This window comes from Leucopleurus acutus, assembly GCF_964270905.1.
Source record: "Leucopleurus acutus genome assembly, chromosome: 17".
Classification (NCBI taxonomy): Eukaryota; Metazoa; Chordata; class Mammalia; order Artiodactyla; family Delphinidae; genus Leucopleurus; species Leucopleurus acutus.
This window is the reverse complement of record NC_139159.1, coordinates 47,346,867-47,368,938: the sequence shown is the minus strand read 5'-3', so window position 1 is coordinate 47,368,938 and position 22,072 is coordinate 47,346,867. Positions and strand designations below refer to the sequence as shown.

The window sequence follows — 22,072 nt, the reverse complement described above, 5'->3', positions numbered from 1 at the left end:
CCTATTGGAGCCCTCTGCTCTGCTTTATTTTGCTTTATTGTACTTAAGACCCTGTGATTTATGTTTATTGTCTTTCAGCTCCTACTAGAATATAAGGGATTTTTCTTTGTTAACTGCTTTTCCTCAGTGCCTAGAACAGTGCCTGGTGCTTAATAAATATAAACTGAACAAATGAGTGAAAAGTAGCAACAGCAAAATTAGAAATAGTGAGCATTTTTTCACAATGGGGAAGAATAAGATAGTACAAAAAATAGGGGGGAAAAGTCCACAAAGAGAAGAAAAGTTAACCAGCTTTACAGAGAAGAAGTAAATAATCCTATATGCTTTGGCATAGAGATATAATAAATGTAGCTAACACCTGCATTTCAGAAGTAAGGAGCCTTATTAATCTTTCTAGCTTTAAAGGTGTCACAGAATGTTAAGTGTTATTAGCCATAGCCACACACAAGCCCTTCAAAAAAAAGATTACTTTATGATCAGGATATCTTATTTTTAAAAGTCAGGAAGATGTATAATTACAGTTTTTAAAATTCAGCTTCTACAAGTAGTGCTTTAGAGCTGGAAATACCTTACAGTTTTTCTATTAGTGATTTCTTAATCCTGTATACATACTAGAATCACATAGAGAGTTTTTAAACATACTGGTGCCTGGGTCCCACCTTCAGAGAGTCTGATTTAATTGATATAGACTGGGTGAGAGTCACTGTAAAATCAGGAGGTTGGCTTAGAATTGAAGTTCTCATCCTGCCTGAACATTGGAATCACATTTTAGAACCTACATTTTAATAAGATTCCTAGGTGATGTGTAGGCAAAGCATTGCTACAGGCTGGTGGTTCTCAAGCTTCGGCATGTGTGAGTCACCTGAGTCCGAATAGAGACTTCAGAGGGCTTCCCTGGTGGCGCAGTGGTTGAGAGTCCGCTTGCCGATGCAGGGGACGCGGGTTCGTGTCCCCGTCTGGGAAGAACCCACATGCCACGGAGTGGCTGGGCCCGTGAGCCATGGCCGCTGAGCCTGCGCGTCCGGAGCCTGTGCTCCGCAACGGGAGAGACCACAACAGTGAGAGGCCCGCGTACCGCAAAAAAAAAAAAAAAAAAAAAATTTAGGGCTTCCCTGGTGGCGCAGTGGTTGAGAGTCCGCCTGCCGATGCAGGGGACGCGGGTTCGTGCCCCGGTCCGGGAGGATCCCACATGCTGCGGAGCGGCTGGGCCCGTGAGCCATGGCCGCTGAGCCTGCGCGTCCGGAGCCTGTGCTCCGCAACGGGAGAGACCACAACAGTGAGAGGCCCGCGTACCGCAAAAAAACAAAACCAAAAACAAATAGAGACTTCAGGGCTGCACTTAAAGATCAATATTCAGTAGGTCTGGGATGGGGCCCAAGGATTTGCATATCTAACAAGCTCCCTCCCACGTGATGTTTTTGCTGCTGGTCTGGGGACCACACTTTGAGTTAGTGTCACTGTAGTGAGCTAATGGTTTCTTATCCATTGTTTAGACATTTTTCTGACCTCCTTTGCACTTGTGGCCTTTTTGTATGCCACTCTACTGATAAATCTGAGCTTCCTTGTTAGTCCATGTGACTTTGTGACCCAGTCACAAATCTTAGAGGTGTGGTGTAGGGAGCACATCATCCGATAACATTTGGCTTTCTGAGTACCATCACCATATGTTGTCATCGGTGTTTTCTAGTTGGATAACTAATTCTGATCTCATTCTGTTTCCCCCGCAGAAAACAGTGTAAGGAATGGAACTCGATTCTGTTTTCTTTATTTTTCCTGTTTTAAAAGTTGAGATATCATTTATGTAGAGTAAAATTCACCCTTTTTAGTGTACTGTTCTGTAATTTTTGACAAATATATACATTGTGTAGCTACCATCACAGTCATGATATAGAGCAGCTCCTTAACCCACCCCCCAATTCTGCTGTGCCCTTTTGTCAGTTTTTTCTCTATCAGTTTCTTTTTGGCTACTTTTCTTGCTTTCTCCCAAGCCAGAAAGCTCAAAAATTCTAATTTAGGCCATCCTCTCATTTTAAGTATAATACACTTAAAATTTTTTTTTATATTAAGGAAACTTTTTTGTTGTGGTATGGTAAAAAGCACATAACAAAATTTACTGTCTTAACCATTTTCAAGTGTACACTGAGGTAGTAAGTATATTTGCATTGCTGTGAAACAGGTCTTCAGAACTATTTTATCTTGCAAATTTGAAACTATATACCCATTAACCAACTCCTCCTGCATCCCCTGGTAACCACTATTCTACCTTGTGTCTATGAATTTGCCACTTCTGTATGATACACTTTTCATAAGCCCAGTCCCCTGTGGTCCCGCTCATTTAGTGAGTATTGGTTAATGTCATGCTTTGTTCCGAATTACTAAAACAGATGTGAGCCCTGACACCTAGAATGTTATAAGTAAAACATACTTAAGTAATTAATTTTGTTTATAGAATTCTTAAAAAAATATTAGTAGCTGTTAGGCACCTAGAGTGTATATGAGATTTTATTGTTTTTTCTGGATAATAAAGCATCACAAATAAATTTCTTGCTCTCCAGCAGCACATATTACATTCTAATTGAAGTTGACATATAAGAAAAGTTTGTTTCTTTTTCAAATTATAAAAATAATAAAACTACTGTAAATTTGGAAACTGAAGAGACAAATCACTCTGATCTCACCGACTTCTAGACAACTATTAACCTATTTTCTCTTAGGCTTTTTGTAAATTTTTAATTGTAATATACTTATATTTTTAATATACTTATATTTTTAATAGTATATTATACAATTTTTAATTGTAATAAACTTATATCTTTCGATTCTGGTAATTTCTTCATCAGTATTTTTCCATAATTTTCATAATCCTTACTTTTAAGTATTATATAATGTTACATTTATATATTATATATATAAATACATGTATAAGTATATATAATTGTTTCTTTCTCCTCTCTTTGGACATTTAGGTGTTTGTATTTTTTTGATTCATGTATGTAGCATCTCATGTTCTAGATTTAAATAATTAACTTTTGCCATAAAGAACATTTAAGAATGAGAAGAATACACATGATAATAAAATATCCAAAAATGGAAGGAAATAGTTCTGTTAAGATATAAGTCTCTTATGGACCAATGGTGTCCACACATCTTTTCCCGCCCTGCTACCTGCATTCCCTACCCCACCACACACACATACACATACACACACAGGGCACTAAAACTTATTCAGTTACAGAATAAAGAAAAGTTTTTACAAAGTTCTTCCTCCAGGAAAGAGTCTTTTTTCATAATAACGTAAAGCCTTTGGCCTTGTTTTTTTAATACTCTCAATAGGTATAGGGATTTCAGCCTGCTGGTTGCATGAAAGTTGGAGTTTGAGACGGAGAATAAAAAATATTCTCCGTCTCAAACATAGTGTGGTAAGTGGTAGAGTGAGGAAAGAAATCCTCTAATCAAAACAATTTTGAGGGATTTTTGGAGAGCTGTGCTTTATTCTCTGTCCTTTTTTTCCCATTTTGCCCATTTTTCACTTTGTTCATTATCTTACTACTTTTTAGAAAGAAGAATCCAGTTTATTACAACTTTCTAAATCTCCCAAGAAACCACCTAGAGTAAAAACAGCAATTCAAAAACCTTGGAAGAGTGAGTCTTTGAATCCAGTTTTTCCTAAGGATGATGTGATTAAGAAAGGGTAGGTGCAGCTTTTTGTGTCCCAAGTGCTTTTCTGCAATGATAAGATTTTTGAAGAATTTAAAAATTAAATAGAAATTGAAAACTAATACTTTTCTTTTTTTACATGAGTTCTTATATTTCAGGGATAGATATTAGAGGGTTGTATTTCCCATGCATACTCTAATTAATCGTAGAACGCCTAAGATTAGTTAATTTTAAAGAGGTGGTAGTTATGATCTCTATCTTCTCATGAGCTGTACAATCAAAAGACGTCTCTGAGAAGATTGCCCTTCAATTCTTTCTTTTCCCTGCTCAGTAATATTTCTCAAGCTTGAGAACTCAAAATACCCTCAATAATATTGTACTTATTTAATACAGTATATTTTAAAAATTTGTTTAGATTTGCCCACCTGTTTACACTTTTCATTGTTCTTTATTTCAAACGGAGTTATTTTCCTTCAGCTTGAAGAAATACCCTTTGGTGTTAACTTTGGTGTGTAGTCTGCTGGTGGATAATGATTTGTTTAAGGATTTATTACTTCACTTTTATTCTTCTTTATTGAGATAAAATTTACCTATCGTAAAATTCACTATTTTAATCATGTTCAGGTATACAATTCAGTGGCTTTTAGTATATGCACAAAGTTGTAAAACCATCACCACTATATAATTCCACAACAACTCATCAGCCAAAAGAGAAGCTCCATCTCATTAACAATCACTCCTCACTCTTCCCTCCCCCAACCCCCGGTAACCACTCATCTACTCTCTGTACCTTTCCCTTCAAAGGAGAAGAGAGGGAAGGGTTCAGTAACCAAGGCAATGGGGCTACCTTGGACAGGAAATAGGACACTTCTTCCTGAGACAGGATGGAAGGAAGGAAGGATGGGTGTAGGTAAATATATCTGTTGATAGATAAATTTGAAATGCTTTCAGCTGCAAATAACAGAAAAGTTGACTAACAATGGCCTAGACAAATGGAATTATGTTTTTCACAGAGCAAGAAATCTGAGTGCAGGCAACTGCCAGTATTGGTTCACCAGATCAGGAGTATTGAGGCCTAAGTCTTTGTAATGCTCTTGGCCATTCCTTTATCATCAGTGGTGTTACAGCTCCTGACATCAGGCTTTCAAATCGTAAAGAAGGAGGAGGGGCAGTATCCATTAATTCTCTCCCTGTAGTCAGGAAAGCAGGCTTTCATAGAAGCTCCCCAGCAGACATCGTTTTATATCTCAGTCATAACTGTTACATGACAACCCCTCCCTACCTGGAGTCTTGATAAGTGAATATTCAGCTTTTTCAGTATTTTAGTGATGCTGGTGATAGAATCATGTTGTCAGAAATGGGTGTTGAGTTAGCCAGTCAATTAATAGTGTCTGCTACATGGCACAGGGGAAACTGAAGCATGATGTACCTACATTTTGTCTGAGAAGAACCTGCAGAGTAATCTGCTGGTGGATTGGCATGGAGGAAGCCTGGTGAGTTGGAACAGGCATGGGTTATGGAGCTGGAAAATGAGGTTTGGAATAATTGCCGTGGGCTATGGGAGAGGGAGCTGGATGAGAAAATATAAAAAGCTAATGTCGAAAGTCATTTAGTCTAACTCCAGAGTCTTCCATCATCTCATCTCAAACTACCACATATAAACCCATATGAATTCCACCTGTTGTGAGGATTAAATATGATCATATGAATTATATTTGGCACAATGTTTGGCATGTAGTTTAGCTGTTAGTGTTCTCTTGCCCTAAGAAAATTAGTTAACTTGCTGCATTTTAAACAAGACTTTGCCTATTTACCTTCATACATTGTTCACTCTTCTCACCATCTGAAGAACCCCTCTAAACACAGCCCCCCCCCCACATACACACAGAATTTATCTTCCACCCATTATTCAGGAACAAGCTCATTTCTTTAATTACTAATATAGCTCCAAGAGACTTCTCATTCTTACACGCCCATAGTTTTATTATCCGTCCCAGACATTTGGCATCTGTGATATGTTCACGAATTCATTCAACCAGCAGTTATTTTATTGAGAGTTGTCTTTATGTATGACTGTACCTCATTTTCTCAACTGCCTCTTGAGGGCTGGGCTTGATGCTGATACTTTTTTTTCTAATTCTCTCACAATGCTTAGGAGCATGCCTAAGATTCGGTGAATGTATACCAAAGGTGCTCAAAATATTTGTTGATCAATTAGTTCTCATCCCTATAATTTAGGTCAAGGCACATGTCAGAAAGCACCAAAATTATTTGTTTAGCATCTTTTACTGACATTTCTGAATGTCTGAAGCCCCAGCTGGGTAGAAGATATACTTATACAGAAGAACCTGTGGTAAGTATTTTGAGAACTGAGTAATTTGATTCCTCATTTAACCTATTCAGTGTCCCCTGATTTTAGAGAATTTTTACTGATTTACCATAATGACTTTTTTCTTTACTGAACAAAAGAATTATTTTTTCCTTACAAAAGGATTTTTATGCAGAAACTTTCTATTTCCTTTTGTAGTACCATGTTGCTGTGTACTCTGTTGATTACTGTTTTCAAAAACAGGTACATTCTCGTTTTGGTATGATCACACCTCAGACACAAAATAAAACCCTCTAGGATTTTTATTACATTTTTAACATTTTATAAAAAGTAATATTCTATGTTATGTTTTGGAAGTATGTTTAGAACTTTTATAAAGCAGAGTATTTCCAGTGTGTGGTTACTTTGATAATATGGATTTAATACACCAGTTCTAAATGAAAATTTCACATTCTTTAGCAATTATACTTTAGGTAGAAACTTTCGTAGTCCTAGTATGGACTGAACATTTGCATATAATTTTGGACTATTTATTTTATTCTAAGCAAACAGTTCTCCTTTTCTTCTATTTAGTATTATTTCCTACCCAAATAATGATTTTTTAGCTTTGGAATGCTAATGGTTAAACATCATAAAAACATGAAATTTTCACCTCAGAATTTGTTTAGTAGGGGGATAAAGGGAGAGGCAGAGAGACACTATAACAGAGAGCAAGAACCTGACTTAAACCCTAAATCATCCATTCCACAGTTATCTTAAGATTACAAAGAAGTAGTCTGAGTTCCACACAACAGATAGCAAAGAGCTCATGTGAATATGGACGCCCTTCCTTATTCTAGAGTTACTCTTGTGCTTGGAGAAATAGCCAGCTTTCTGTGTTTCAAGAACGGTGTTAGGCTTGCCAGCACTGTTGGCAGAGAAGCCCATAAATAGCAAAGTTTTATGAGAACTTATACTGCCATTTACACTCTGAAGGCCGTGACCTGTATGGAATGAGACTGTCCAAAGAGGGACCCCGTAAGGACAGTTAATGAGCATCACTGAGAGGCCTTGAAGATATTTCTTTTTATAACTCTCTTGTAGCTATTACAGCAGCGGTTCAAGGCTAAAATAACAGTAAATACGTAGGAAAGAGGCCACCAACAGAGATTTGGAAGACTCCTAAAATGGTGTCACGGTGCCTGAAATGTGAAAATAGTTGAGGTTGGGAAGTCAGTTTAATATTACGTTTGAAATCAGATTAGTTTATAATAGAATGAACTCTGCTGCTATAGTTGGCTCCATAAACGAATCTTGTGGGACAGGCAGATGCAAACATACTGCATTAATTACATATATGGTACAAAAATAAAATAAAATAGTCCAGTGGGGAAATGACAGCTTGGTAGAATTTATGAAACCCTGTTGTTGTACAATGCCATAAAAAAATAACAATGTTTCTGGGTGGATAATGTACTTCTGTTTTGTTATCTAGATTAAAACCATGGCAGATGGTGCCTTGGGAGGATTTCACATGGAAAATTTGTTGCAATCTTTGTATGTAGAAAATAGAGCTGGATTCTTCTTTACTAAATTCTGTGAGAACTCAGGGAACAAGGTAGAAGATAATTATTTTAAATCTAATTTTATACTTTTACTTCATTTAAAATGAGAGATTGAAATAATTTAATGCTCAGATAGTTATATTTGATGTTAAAATTCCCATCTCCTCTGGTAAGAAATCTCATGTTAAATATTTAGTAAAATTTTAAATATCTTAATTATAATTCTCTTTGGTTCATTTTCCTACTAAAATTACAAAGAAAAGTAAAATACAGATAGACAACAATTGACTTGCATTATTAATAATAGATTACTTTCATATAACTTTGTTTCAGTGTAATGTATATTAACTTCAGTGCTGATTTCTATCAATCCTTTACGTTTTATTTTTAATAAGTCTAACAATGACAGTTGCAATGAATAGTAACAAACTTATTTCTAGGTTTTCTGTTTGCTTGTTTTTTAGTTGTCACAAACAGTCTTTATTTTGCTCAAATAAAAAGTATTTCACTAGCTCAATTATTAGAGTTGTGTTTGCTTCTGGTATAATATACATTTGCCCACATATATCAGAATACCTTCAGATTTTGGTTTCATGCCAGAGATAACGTGATTACTTTTTAATTATTAACTAGAACACTTACTATTTTAATGACCAATTATGTGAGAAACGTATATACAAAAATATAATGATCCAGTGACAATACCAATAAATAATTTGTATGTTGCCAGTTTGTGATACAAGATAAAACCACCTTAAATTGAACCTGATTTATAGTAACACCAAGGAGCTAAACAATTATTTTTATTTGAAATTAGAGCTTTGTAGAGCTTTAATAATTGGGTGGTAGTAATTTATGTACTTTTTCCATCTGCAGTTGTGGAAGAACAGTGTGTACTTTTGGTTTGACCTACAAGCTTATCATCAGCTTTTCTACCAAGAAACAATTCACCCTTTTAAAGTATGCAAGCAAGCTCAAGTAAGTAGTAAATAATGTTGGTTCAATGTGAAGCACTAAGTACACAGAAATGAAAAGTTGTGTCCAGCCTCAAACCAGAGAAATCCGGGAGTGTGGGCAGAAAGGCAGCAGCTAAGTTGTTGCCATTGAGTTACTTTATTTAAATGTCAGCAGAATATTGTTTTATAATCTGATTTGTGGGTTCTCAGTTTTATCTATTTTATTTGGTATGCCTTATTTTCTCTTTGCTGCCGATTAATTGCTCTTCCAACAAAGGACATCTTATCTTTTTTCTAATTTATGCCTTTTTGGTTTGGTTGTGAGTAATTTAAAAGAGAACCCTGAGAGAGGACTTGTAATGAATCATTGAAGTGACTGGGAGCAGAGGCATTGACCAAAGATGTTCTCTGAGCTTCCTGCAGCAATCAGCTGTTGGAGATACTTAGGCTATTGGCCCGTCTAAAGATGGGGAAAGAATGTTGACTGATTCTGTGTGGCATAGGCCCTGTGTCATCACCTGGCCTTCTGTGCTACATGCTATGTAAGACAGATGCTCAGAGTTGGAGGAAAGAACATCTTAAGACCTCTCCAAAGCAAAATAGAGGATGGAGAACAGAGGATTCTCTGCAAAGAGAAAGAGAGAGTAGCCATTTTTTGAGGGGAGAAAGAAAGGGAATAGAATTATGACTCAAGCTCACTTATCTTTTCAGTTTTTATTCTTAGGCTCTCCTAATCTTTTATGGAGAGAGGTCATCAAGCCTAGAAAACTGCTGATCACTTCTATATCTGTTGACCACTTAAGTGGTTCTTATAATCTGAAATAACCCCATTCCAGGGGACCTTTCCTTGAGCAATGCTGAGATTAGCTTCGTCATATTGTTTATTATCGTATTATAATCTTATTCAGGACATCAGAGAGTACTCCTGGGTGTTTGCTGTTACCTCCACCACCCTGACTTTGGCATTAATAACTATGTTTTATAAATCAGCTGACAGAACTTTGTACTTTTTACCATGAGAATTAGGGCTTCGGTTCCTACAGAGCCCAGATCTGGCTCCATGAAATCATGAAACTGTATCTCTAATTTGCCAGTACCATTTTCTGAGACCACACAGTTGGCTCTTCTGCTTGTTAATCCTTTACCTGTAATTCTCTACTTACCCTTCTTTCCCTAACCTATTGCCTCTGACTGCTAAAGTGCCACCATTTTTATTATATTTTCACCACTACAAGGCTGACTCCTCTAAAAATCTTCAGCAGCTCACTCAGTTAAGTAGGTTTTTTTGTTGCTGTTGTAATCACAATATTTCCATATACTTGTAAAAGGGGAAATTCTGTTTGAGCTTGGTAGACGTTAATTCTTTGTAATGGTATTCAACCAGCTATAAATGATTGTGAAACAGGATACACTCACATTTTTGTTATTCTGAGATATTCTGTTTGGGGATTATTGAGGCCCATAAGCTTTTTATCCTTCCTTAGCTTCTCTTTTGAAGAGTCAAAACAGTATGGGGGGAGGGGAGTGATGGAGACATTGGTTTTAGTTTAACTGGGGGAAATAAAAGGAGCAAATCATATAATCTTTTTGACTTGCTTGCTTTTTGCATCTGTGGTTATTTTATTTTTTGGTTAGTGGAGCAATTGTCTAAATTGGTTTAGGTTTTAATTATCCAAGATTTCTGCCCCCAGATACAAGAATTGCTTCTAATACCATGGTCCTATAGATTTGTTTCACAATATGAAATGCCATTGGTTTCTTTATAATAGAAATGCTGTATAACTTCCTTCAAGGGTACATGTACAATACAGATCTTTGGATTGATCAAGCCAATGGCAGAATATAATCAGCTGGCACTGTGTTAAAGTTGCCATTAACTTGATTTTTTTTTTTTTTTTTTTGCGGTACGTGGGCCTCTCACTGTTGTGGCCTCTCCCGTTGCGGAGCACAGGCTCCGGACGCGCAGGCTCAGCAGCCATGGTTCACAGGCCCAGCCGCTCCGCGGCATGTGGGATCTTCCCGGACCAGGGCACGAACCTGTGTCCCCTGAGTCGGCAGGCAGACTCTCAACCACTGCGCCACCAGGGAAGCCCTAACTTGATTTTTATATTGTCTTTGTACATCTGATGAGCTGCGTGGTAAGAGACCAAGGGTTGATTACAAAAGACTTACATGCTTTTCTGTATGCTGATCGACACATTACATACCTTGAGGTTTTATTACCTCAAGAAGTATTGCAGAAATATCTGTAGGCAGACTAGATGGGAGGTCAGTGATAGTGATTTAGCATGACTAACTGTGGTCCAGGAGTTTGAACGACAGTCTTGGGCACATCCTGAAGGTTTCATTGCACAGCTTCCAGATAGAATCGTTCAGTTAGGAACCAAATGAAATGGTCTTGGCAAGGAGGAAGAGAAGCACCACCAGAGTGCAAAGATACAGTCTTTGATCCTAGCAACAACTTGCCAGTGGACCATCTATCACTGCCAAGATTTGGAACCAAGATTTCTGCCAATAGTCCTACTGTTTTTTTAACATTACATACTTGCTTCAGTGAGACCATTACAATAGAATGAAGTGGATCTGGGTACCACAGTCTTTTGTAAGTTCTTCCATCTTTGTAGAAATCTTTCAAACTGTATCCCAACAAAAACTACACATTTAGAATTTACCACTCTCCAAAGCATATACATTGGGATTTTTTAAAAATTAGTAAATGTATTATACATGCATAATTATTATACATGTTTACACATATGTATACATACACACAAACATGTTCAAAATAAAAAATCAGTGGGAAGGAGGAAGAGAGAAAAAAAGAGTAAAAATTAGAGCCTAGGAGCAAAATTATGTGGAGAATGTAGGAATTAATGAGTAGAGAGGGTAGATAAGAATGAAATGAAAGTGAGGAATAAGAGGATTGCTAGGTAAATCCACGGCACTTTTACCACAGAGTGCTATTGAATATAAAGATGTTCTTGCAGCAATGTGAGATTTTTGCCTTATTGAATTGAACATCAGGGTAACACATTTTTAAATTGAAGTATAGTTTATTTACAATGTTTCAGGTGTACAGCAATGTGATTCAGAATATATATATATTAATTTTGTTTATACCCAGTAAGTAGTCTTAACTATTTTTTTATTACCATCAATGATGTATAGATTTATTTAGTTATTTATTTAACATCTTTATTGGAGTTTAACTGCTTTACAATGGTGTGTTAGTTTCTGCTTTATAACAAAGTGAATCAGCTATACATATCACGCACAAATTTCTTGCTTACCATTGGTTTTTGCATCACATTCCTTCCTTTGGGTTTGATTTCTGAAGAATAGCTTTTAATAGGTTTTTCATTAGGATTTACTAGTGGTAAAAATCAGATTTTTTTTGTCTGAAAATGTGTATTTTCTTCTCTCATTGATCATTCAGCTGAATATAGAATTCTAGGTGGACAATTTTCTCTCAGCACTTTGCAGATATTATTCTACTGTCTTCTGGTTTCTATTGCTATTGTTGAAGAGTCTGCTTTTGCTCCCTTGAGGGAGGATGTTTTTTCTCATTCCTTTTATAATCTTCCCTTTGACTTTGGGGTTCTGTATGTCACCTCAATGTGTTTATTACTACAATTATCTTTCTTGGGTCTAAGTTGCTTCTAGAATCTGAGGAGTCATGTCTTTCATCAATTCTGGAAAATTCTCAGCCATTATTTCTTTCGGTCTTTCTACTTCTCTTTTCTGGATTCTCTGGTCAATGTTGGGGCTTTTCAGTCTATCCCATATCTCTCTTAATCTCTCAAGTTTCTCCATCTTGTAATATCTGTGTTATATGTTTTAAAACTGAACAAGATCAATTTTCTTTGATCTGTTTTCCAGTTCATATTTTATTTCTTCAGCAGATTTCAATCTGCTGTTTAATCCATCCATTGAGTTAAATCATTTAAGGAATTACTTTTTATTATTATTAGACATTCTACTTGTGTTTTTTAAATCTTCCTGGTGATTTATATTTTTGTCTTATTTTTCTTCATGTTTTTAGTTCTCCTTTTATGTCTCTAAGCATTTTAAACATATTTTGTAGTCTGTAGCTGTGTTAGGTATCTATTCCTACATAAGGGTATTATCATAACTTTGTGGCTTAAACAACACACCTTTATTACCTCACAGTTTATACGGATAAGGAGTCTGGGCACAGCTTTGCTGGGTCCTCCACAAGGCTGTAAATCAGGATATTGACCAGGGCTGGTTTCTCATCTGGGGCTCACCTGGGGAACAGTCTTCTTCAGTGCTCACATGGTTGTTAGCAGCATTCAGTTCCTTGCAGACCACCAAAATAAGAACTCATTTTTTGTTAGCTGTCAGCTAGCAGCCACTTTGGCTCTGTGCCATGTGGTCCTCTCCATATGGTAGCTCACAACACGGCAGCTTGCTTCTCCAAAACCAGCAAGGGAGGGAGTTTCTTAGTAAGACTGGCATTACCGTCTTATGTAACATAATCATGTACACGTAATCACATAAATCTCATCATTGTTGCTGCATTCTGTTGGTTAGAAGCAAGCCATATGTTATGCCCACACTTAGGGGGAGAGGGTTATGAAAGGGAATGAACACTAGGAGACACTGTTCATGGGTGCCACCCTAGAGTCTGGCTGCTACAATATCCAATAATTCCATGATTTGTAGTTCTTGGGAGAACTAATTCTGCTATTTATTATTTCTGCTGACATGGTGGATTCTTTCCTTGTGTGTTTTGTAATGTTGAGTTATGAGCTCTTATAGTAAAGTTTTTATCTGGGGTGCTTCTGCTAGGCACATTTTTAATGCTAATTTGTCGTCTTGGGGTTTCCTCATTTGCCAAGTGTAATCTTGAAAACCACACCCACATGATGGTAAACTCATGATAGTGCGTCCTCAGGAGATATTTTTCTTTTACATAGAGTATAAGCCAAGACAAGCAAGCTTCTTTTTTGTTTCCTAGGTTTGGTAGTTGTATATATGTACATTTTTTCCCACTCTATGTTTCACTTTGTGTGTACCCCTTCAAGGACCATGGTGTACGTATGGGTCTCAGTGTTACATTTTCACTTTGTGAGGGTCCAAGGCCCTATCTCCTGTACCCTGTGGCTCTTATAACCCACATCCTTGATTCACCCCATGGTAGTCTCATCATCAGCTCATTCTTAGCACCCTGGTTTTCAGTACACTCCTTAATTTTGACCCATGGTAATTTTCCTTACTACCGCAGCTATGCATTTAAAAGGATATTAGTTATCCTTTATCCAGTACTTCTAGACAGTTTATAGAGAAAAAGATTCAAGTAATCTAGCCTGCCAACATACCAAAAAAGGGAGTCTCTGCAAGAAGCAGTCATATATTTTCTAATTTAATACCCATAGTAAGAATGGGAGGTATTTTTATCCTATTTTTTATAGATAAAAAAGAACCTAAGGCTTCCCTGGTGGCGCAGTGGTTGGGTGTCCGCCTGCCGATGCAGGGGACACGGGTTCGTGCCCCAATCCGGGAAGATCCCACATGCCGCGGAGCGGCTAGGCCCGTGAGCCACGGCCTCTGAGCCTGTGCGTCTGGAGCCTGTGCTCCGCAACGGGAGAGGCCGCAACAGTGAGAGGCCCGTGTACCGCAAAAAAAAAAAAAGAATCTAGATCTCTGAAATGTTAACTTTGCCAAGGTTTCATAGTTGGGAACAAACTTAAGCTCAAACTTGAGGTGCAAAACCTACTTCAGTGCTGTACTTTGCCTTCTCTGCTCTACATATAAAAGTTCATCACGTCTACCACAGAGGACTTTGTAAGGTCTGTATAAGATAATGTAGATGGAAATATTTTGTAGTTTAATGTAGGGCACTCTATGAAATAAGTAGGTATTATCATTATTAGAGTCAATACTTAAGGTTCTATCAATTGCCTGGTTAATGGAGAACGAAGATAGGAATTTGAAGAAAATAAGATAGAAGAACAGCAGCTCCTAAACCAACAGCTATTCATTTAACCAATACTATAACTTATTCTGAGATTAAAAATACCACTTAAATAAAAATGTGCTTCATATAATTACAAACTTTTAAGCTATATTTTATAATATTCTGTTACTCACTTCTTAGTTAACATTCACAAAGGGCCTGGTATGTGCCAAGTAATGTTCTGTGAATGCAAAGATAATTAGGACAAAGTTCTTGACTTAAAGAGCTCACTCTGTAGTGGGGGAGAGAGAGAATTATGGAGGTACTTCAGTCACATTTAAAATAAAACCAGATAATAGCATCTTAACTGGAAATTAAATAAGTTCTGCCTTTACTGGCAGATAAAAGTTGGTTATCGTTTTTTTTTTTAAATCAACATCTTTTCAAATACCTGTAGAAGGGAGAGAACTATTTCCTTTTTTTTTTTTTTCCATTTTTTGAGCCGAACACTTTAATCCTTTAGTCTTATTCCTGCTCTGTGAAGCAATACAAAATAAATCTCTGTCTTTTGGGTGACAACTCTTCAAACAAAAATATTATACTGTCCTGTTTTACTCCTCTCAACAACTTTAGACTAAATCTCAGATCTTTTACATTTGAGATTTAGGTCTTTAATCTTAGCTAGATGAAATCTTGACATTTGGAAGTCCCATTCCTGACATCTCCACCCAGTAATTTGACAGCTCATAAATATTCTGGCCTAATGCTCTAGTGAGCAACGGTTGTGCCTCTCTATCCCTACAGAGAAATCAGTTGATGGGTCCCATGGCAAATAAGTCAGTCTAAGTGATTACCCCTATTCACCCAGGATCTCTAAGGGTTTACTCTATTTTTTTTTGGAATTTTATTTTATTTTATTTTATTTATACAGCAGGTTCTTATTACTTATCTATTTTATACATATTAATGTATATACGTCAATCCCAATCTCCCAGTTAATCCCACCACCAACGACCCCCCCGACGCTGCTTTCCCCCCTTGGTGTCCATACGTTTGTTCTCTACGTCTGTGTCTCTATTTCTGCCTTGCAAACCGGTTCATCTGTACCATTTTTCTAGATTCCACATATATGTGTTAATATACAATATTTGTTTTTCTCTTTCAGATTTACTTCACTCTGTATGACAGTCTCTGTGTCCATCCATGTCTCTACAAATGACCCAATTTCATTCCTTTTTATGGCTTAGTGATGTTCCATTGTATATATATGCCACATCTTCTTTATCCATTCGTCTTTCGATGGGTATTTAGGTTGCTTCCATGACCTGGCTATTGTAAATAGTGCTGCAATGAACATTGTGGTACATGTGTCTTTTTGAGTTATGACTTTTTCTGGGTATATGTCCAGTAGTGGGATTGCTGGGTCATATGGTAATTCTATTTTTAGTTTTTTAAGGAACCTCCATACTGTTCTCCATAGTGGCAGTATCAATTTACATTCCCACCAACAGTGCAAGAGGGGTCCCTTTTCTCCACAGCCTCTCTGGCATTTGTTGTTTGTAGATTTTCTAATGAAGCCCATTCTAACTGGTGTGAGGTGATACCTCATTGTAGTTTTCATTTGCATTTCTCTAATAATTAGTGATGTTGAGCAGCTTTTCATGTGCCTCATGGTCATCTGTATATCTTCTTTGGAGAGATGACTATTTAGGTCTTTTGCCCATTTTTTGACTGTGTTGTTTGTTTTTTTAATATTGAGCTGCATGAGCTGTTTATATATAATGGGCATTAATCCTTTGTCTGTTGATTCGTTTGGAAATATTTTCTCCCATTCTGAGGGTTGTCTTTTTGTCTTGTTTAGAGTTTCCTTTGCTGTGCAAAAGCTTTGAAGTTTCATTCGGTCCCATTTGTTTATTTTTGGTTTTATTTCCATTACTCTGGGAGGTGGGTCAAAAAATATCTTCCTGTGATTTATGTCAAAGAGTGTTCTGCCTATGTTTTCCTCTAAGAGTTTTATAGTGTCCGGTCTTACATTTAGGTCTTTAATCCACTTTGAGTTTATTTCTGTGTATGGTGTTAGGGATTGTTCTAATTTCATTCTTTTACATGTAGCTGTCCAGTTTTCCCAGGACCACTTATTGAAGAGACTGTCTTTTCTCCCTTGTATATTCTTGCCTCCTTTGTCATAGATTAGTTGACCATAGGTGCGTGAGTTTATCTCTGGGCTTTCTATCCTGTTCCATTGATTTATATTTCTGTTTTTGTGCCAGTACCATATTGTCTTGATTACTGTAGCTTTGTAGTATAGTCTGAAGTCAGGGAGTCTGAGACCTCCAGCTCCATTTTTCTCCCTCAAGATTGCTTTGGCTCTTCAGGGTCATTTGTATCTCCATACAAATTTTAAGACTTTTTTGTTCTAGTTCTATAAAACATGCCATTGATAATTTTATATGAATTGCATTGACTCTGTAGATTGCTTTGTGTAGTACAGTCATTTTCACAATATTGATTCTTCCAATCCAAGAACATGGTATATCTCTCCATCTGTTTGTGTCATCTTTGATTTCTTTCTCCAGTGTCTTGTAGTCTTGTGAGTCTTTTACCTCCTTAGTTAGGCTTATTCCTAGGTATTTTATTCTTTTTGTTGCAATGGTGAATGGGATTGTTTCCTTAATTTCTCTTTCTGATCTTTCATTGTTAGTATATAGGAATGCAAGAGATTTCTGTGCATTAATTTTGTATCCTGCAACTTTACCAAATTCATCGATTAGCTCTAGTAGTTTTCTGGTGACATATTTAGGATTCTCTATGTATCGTATCATGTCATCTGCAAACAGTGACAGTTTTACTTCTTCTTTTCCAATTTGTATTCCTTTTATTTCTTTTTCCTCTCGGATTGCTGTGGCTAGGACTTCCAAATCCTTGTCTTGTTCCTGATCTTAGAGGAAATGCTTTCAGTTTTTCACCATTGAGAATGGTGTTTGCTGTGGGTTTGTTGTATATGACCTTTATTATGTTGAGGTAGGTTCCCTCTATTCCCACTTTTTGGAGAGTTTTTATCATAAATGGGTGTTGAGTTTTGTGAAAAGCTTTTTCTGCTTCTATTGAGATGATCATATGGTTTTTATTCTTCAGTTTGTTAATATGATTGCTTTGTGTATATTGAAGAATCCTTGAATCCCTGGGGTAAAACCCACTTGATCATGGTGTATGATCCTTTTAATGTGTTGTTGGATTCTGTTTGCTAGTATTTTTTTTTAATATTGACATATGTCGTGAATTTTAAAATTTATTTATTTATTTATTAATGGCTGTGTTGGGTCTTCGTTTCTTTGTGAGGGCTTTCTCTAGTTGTGGCAAGCGGTGGCCACTTTTCATCGCGTTGTGCGGGCCTCTCACTGTCACGGCCTCTCTTGTTGCAGAGCACAGGCTCCAGATGCGCAGGCTCAGTAATTGTGGCTCACGGGCCCAGTTGCTCCACGGCATGTGGGATCTTCCCAGACCAGGGCTCAAACCCGTCTTCCCTGCATTGGCAGGCAGATTCTCAACCACTGCGCCACCAGGGAAGTGCTGTTTGCTAGTATTTTGTTGAGGATTTTTGCATCTATATTCATCCGTGATATTGGTCTGTAATTTTCTTTCTTGGTATTATCTTTGTCTGGTTTTGGTATCAGGGTTATGGTGGCCTCACAGAATGAGTTTGGGAGTGTTCCTTCCTCTGAAATTTTTTGGAAGAGTTTGAGAAGGATGGGTGTTAGCTCTTCTCTAAATGTGTGATAGAATTCACCTGTGAATCCATCTGGTCCTGGACTTTTGTTTCTTGGAAGATATTTAATCACAGTTTCAATTTCATTACTTGTGATTGGTCTGTTCATGTTTTGTATTTCTTCCTGGTTCAGTCTTGGAAGGTTATACTTTTCTAAGAATCTGTCCATTTCTTCCCATTTCTTCCAGTTTGTCCTTTTTTTTTTTTTTTTTTTTCTGGTACGTGGGCCTCTCCCTGTTGTGGCCTCTCCCTTGCGGAGCACAGGCTCTGGATGTGCAGGCTCAGCGGCCATGGCTCACGGGCCCAGCCGCTCCATGGCATGTGGGATCTTACCGGACCAGGGCACAAACCTGTGTCCCCTGCATTGGCAGGTGGACTCTCAAGCACTGCGCCACCAAGGAAGCCCCAGGTTGTCCATTTTATTGGCATAGAGTTGCTTGTAATAGTCTCTTTGGATGCTTTGTATTTCTGCAGTGTCTGTTGTAACTTCTCCTTTTTCATTTCTAATTTTATTGATTTGAGTCCTCTCTCTCTTTTTCTTGATGAGTCTGGCTAAAGGTTTATCAATTTTATTTATCTCCTCAAAGAACCAGCTTTTAGTTTTATTGATTTTTGCTGTTGTTTTCTTTGTTTCTATTTCATTTATTTCTGCTCTGATCTTTATGATTTCTTTCCTTCTACTGACTTTGGGTTTTGTTTGTTCTTTCTCTAGTTCCTTTAGGTGTAAGGTTAGACTGTTTCTTTGAGGTTTTTCTTTTTTTTTTTTCGCGGTATGCAGGCCTCTCACTGTTGTGGCCTCTCCCGTTGCGGAGCACAGGCTCTGGACGTGCAGGCTCAGCGGCCATGGCTCACGGGCCCAGCCGCTCCGTGGCATGTGTGATCTTCCCGGACCAGGGCACGAACCCCTGTCCCCTGCATCGGCAGGTGGACTCTCAACCACTGCGCCACCAGGGAAGCCCCGAGATTTTTCTTGTTTGTTGAGGTAGGATTGTATTGCTATAAACTTCCCTCTTAGATCTGCTTTTGCTGCATCCCATAGGTTTTGGATCGTCGTGTTTTTGTTGTCATTTGTCTCTAGGTATTTCTTGATTTCCTCTTTGATTTCTTCAGTGATCTCTTGGTTATTTAGTAACGTATTGTTTAGGCTCCATGTTTTTGTGTTTTTTATGTTTTTTTCCCTGTAATTTACTTCTAATCTCATAGAGTTATGTTCGGAAAAGATGCTTGATATGATTTCAGTTTTCTTAAATTTACTGTGGCTTGATCGGATTTACTCTTACATTTGCACAACTTCACAAGAGAGAAAGGAAACTAAAAACCTAAGTCAATTAATGTCATCAGGCCTATACCATCTCTTGGTGTTTTTAGGAAGCTGTAAGTTGTGATATAATAATAATGCAGAATTCATTAATGTTTTCATTCAACAATGTGTTATTGCTGTCCTTCTCAACCTCTCTGGCCCCAAATCGTTTAAATTTTCCATTAGGTGATCTTAGGCACAGTGTGGATCCAAATGAAGTTCATTCCAGGTTGTGCCCTACCTCAGGGTTCTACAGTAATGTCCATGTACTTGGCCCCTTTGCTCCTGCTCCATTTTTTATTACTGTAGAAACAGGAAAGAAACATAAACTGGGTAGCACTTAGACCAGCAGTTACAAGCACATTTGCCCTTGCCTAAAAATGTTGCAGATGTTTCCACAAATATTTATCATAAACATCTAGTATACATGAGGCTCTGATCCATGCTGGGAGCACTTTGAGGAACAAAACACATACAGGTGCTACCACCCAAATACTATCAAAGTTCAAGAATATGCTCTCATTTTTGCCTACTTTTCCAGAGAGTGCTAGAAAGATTGAGAAAGAAGAGACCATGTAGCTCTTTCTCTATGAAATTTGCATTGTACTGACAATGTTTTCCAATGAAGTCTGAGCTAATTTTAGGTTACCAAAACCTTGGGTGTTAACCACAAATTCCTTTGAAAAAATGTATGGCATAAGTGGGGCAGTGTTGAAGATTTTTTTGATAATCAGCTTAGTTTTTTCTTTGCTTGCTGTCATCCATTACCTTAATTGTTTAGCTCCTCTCTTTACTTGGCATTTACAGGACTTAAATACTTCAGGGTGGTCCTGACATTTTCATTAAAGTGGTATGAGCTAAATGCTCCTTCTCTAGGCTGATGGTGTATTTTCAGGTGCACTAACAGAGATCATTATTTCTTCATACAGCAGTAGTATTAAGAATCAAGCTGTGTTTCTTAAAAGATGAATGGGCATGGGTGAGGGGTCAGGTTGGGGTGATGATTAAATGTGGAAAATCCTGTACCTCTTTATAGCTTAATGGTAAATTTCAGAATCTTCATAATTAGGTTGTTTCTGAGTATCAGGCCTGTTATTTATTCAGGCTTTGTTACATTATTTGTTTTTGTTACCAGAGAGATGGTGTCTCAAGTACCGCTCGGGCTTGGACTGTTGAGCACTATGAATCACTGAGCACGGAATCCACAGGGTTCTTGTCCTGCATCCCATTTCGTGGCACTTGCTGGTGAATTGGACTCAGGAAGAACACATGTAGCAGCCAGCTGTCTGGCTTACAGTTATTCATTTGTTTCCCCTGTTCCTGACAGTCATACGAGCTACCCGTGTTCCATCCTAAGATTTTGAATATTATAGGATTATGGACCAAACGAGATCCTTTTTTAATCCTTTTGTTTCCAGAAAAATCAACACCTGAACTTCTCTAAACCATAATTATCATTATACCTGACATTTATTTAATGTTTACTATCTGTCAGGTTCTATGGAGATCACTTTACATGGATAATTTTATTTAGTTCTTGACAATTCTAAGAGGTAGATATTGGTGTTTTCTCCATTTTACAGATTAGGAAACTGAGATTTAGAGTTGAGTAGTTACCTAAGGCAGTACTTTCCATTTAGCAATTAGTGAGCTTGGAATTAGAACCAAGTATTCTGACTGCAGACTCTGTACTCTTAACTTCTAAGTCATTGCTTTCTGATTAATTGTCTCTAGAAAAAAAGGAGTATCTGTTTATCACCTTGTTTAATTTTTCACTTTGGTATCTTAAAATATCTTTATGAATGTTGAATGTCGAATTTCACCCTTAATAGTTTCCCCCACTGGACTGTAAGTTCCAAGAAGACAGTCTGCTTTGTTTACCTCATATATTCAGAACTGGAGCTGGCATATAAAAGATGCTGTAATATTTTTTGAATGAACTCATTGGCATGCTTATATTCTTAGCAACATATTGTAAGCCTAATTATAGATAATAATTATTTATAAATGACTGCCAGCCAGGTGCTTTTAATTGTTAAAAAATTTTTAAATAAAATAGCTTCATGGGGCTTCCCTGGTGGCGCAGTGTTTGAGAGTCCACCTGCCGATGCAGGGGACATGGGTTTGTGCCCCGGTCTGGGAAGACCCCACATGCCGTGGAGCGGCTGGGCCCATGAGCCATGGCTGCTGAGCCTGCGCGTCCGGAGCCTATGCTCTGCAACGGGAGAGGCCACAACAGTGAGAGGCCCGCGTACTGCAAAAAAAAAAAAAAAAAAATAGCTTCATGAGCCCCCATATACCGTCACCCAGCTTCAACAATGATCAAAATTCTGTCTTTCCAGACATACTGTGTTTATAGTCCAAGATTTCTCTTAGTAAGGAGCCCTTAACAAGCTTCCCTGGAGCAACAGTGAAATCTCCCTGTCTCCTCCCACCTCACTCAAGGAACTTAAAAATAAGGTTGCTTTCTGAAACTTAAACTATGAAATCAGTGTGTAATAATTCAGAATGGATATGAGCAGTTGTCTAGAGACAGAATGGCTTCACAGGCCTCAAGACTTCTAATGAACATGCCAGTACATCTAAAAAAAAGAGTGTTC

At 37.5% G+C, this 22,072-nt stretch overlaps 1 protein-coding gene across 1 annotated transcript in view; it reads left to right on the top strand.

The window, feature by feature from the left end:
* The window catches only part of RGS22 (regulator of G protein signaling 22), a gene marked incomplete at both ends in the record, with an annotated part of 157,068 nt that overhangs the window by 72,220 nt on the left and 62,776 nt on the right, over positions 1–22,072 (top strand). The window contains 4 exon segments of the mRNA XM_082858451.1: positions 3,558–3,691; positions 5,896–6,010; positions 7,461–7,583; positions 8,407–8,508. Of these exon segments, the coding sequence (XP_082714577.1) occupies positions 3,558–3,691; positions 5,896–6,010; positions 7,461–7,583; positions 8,407–8,508 (474 nt within the window).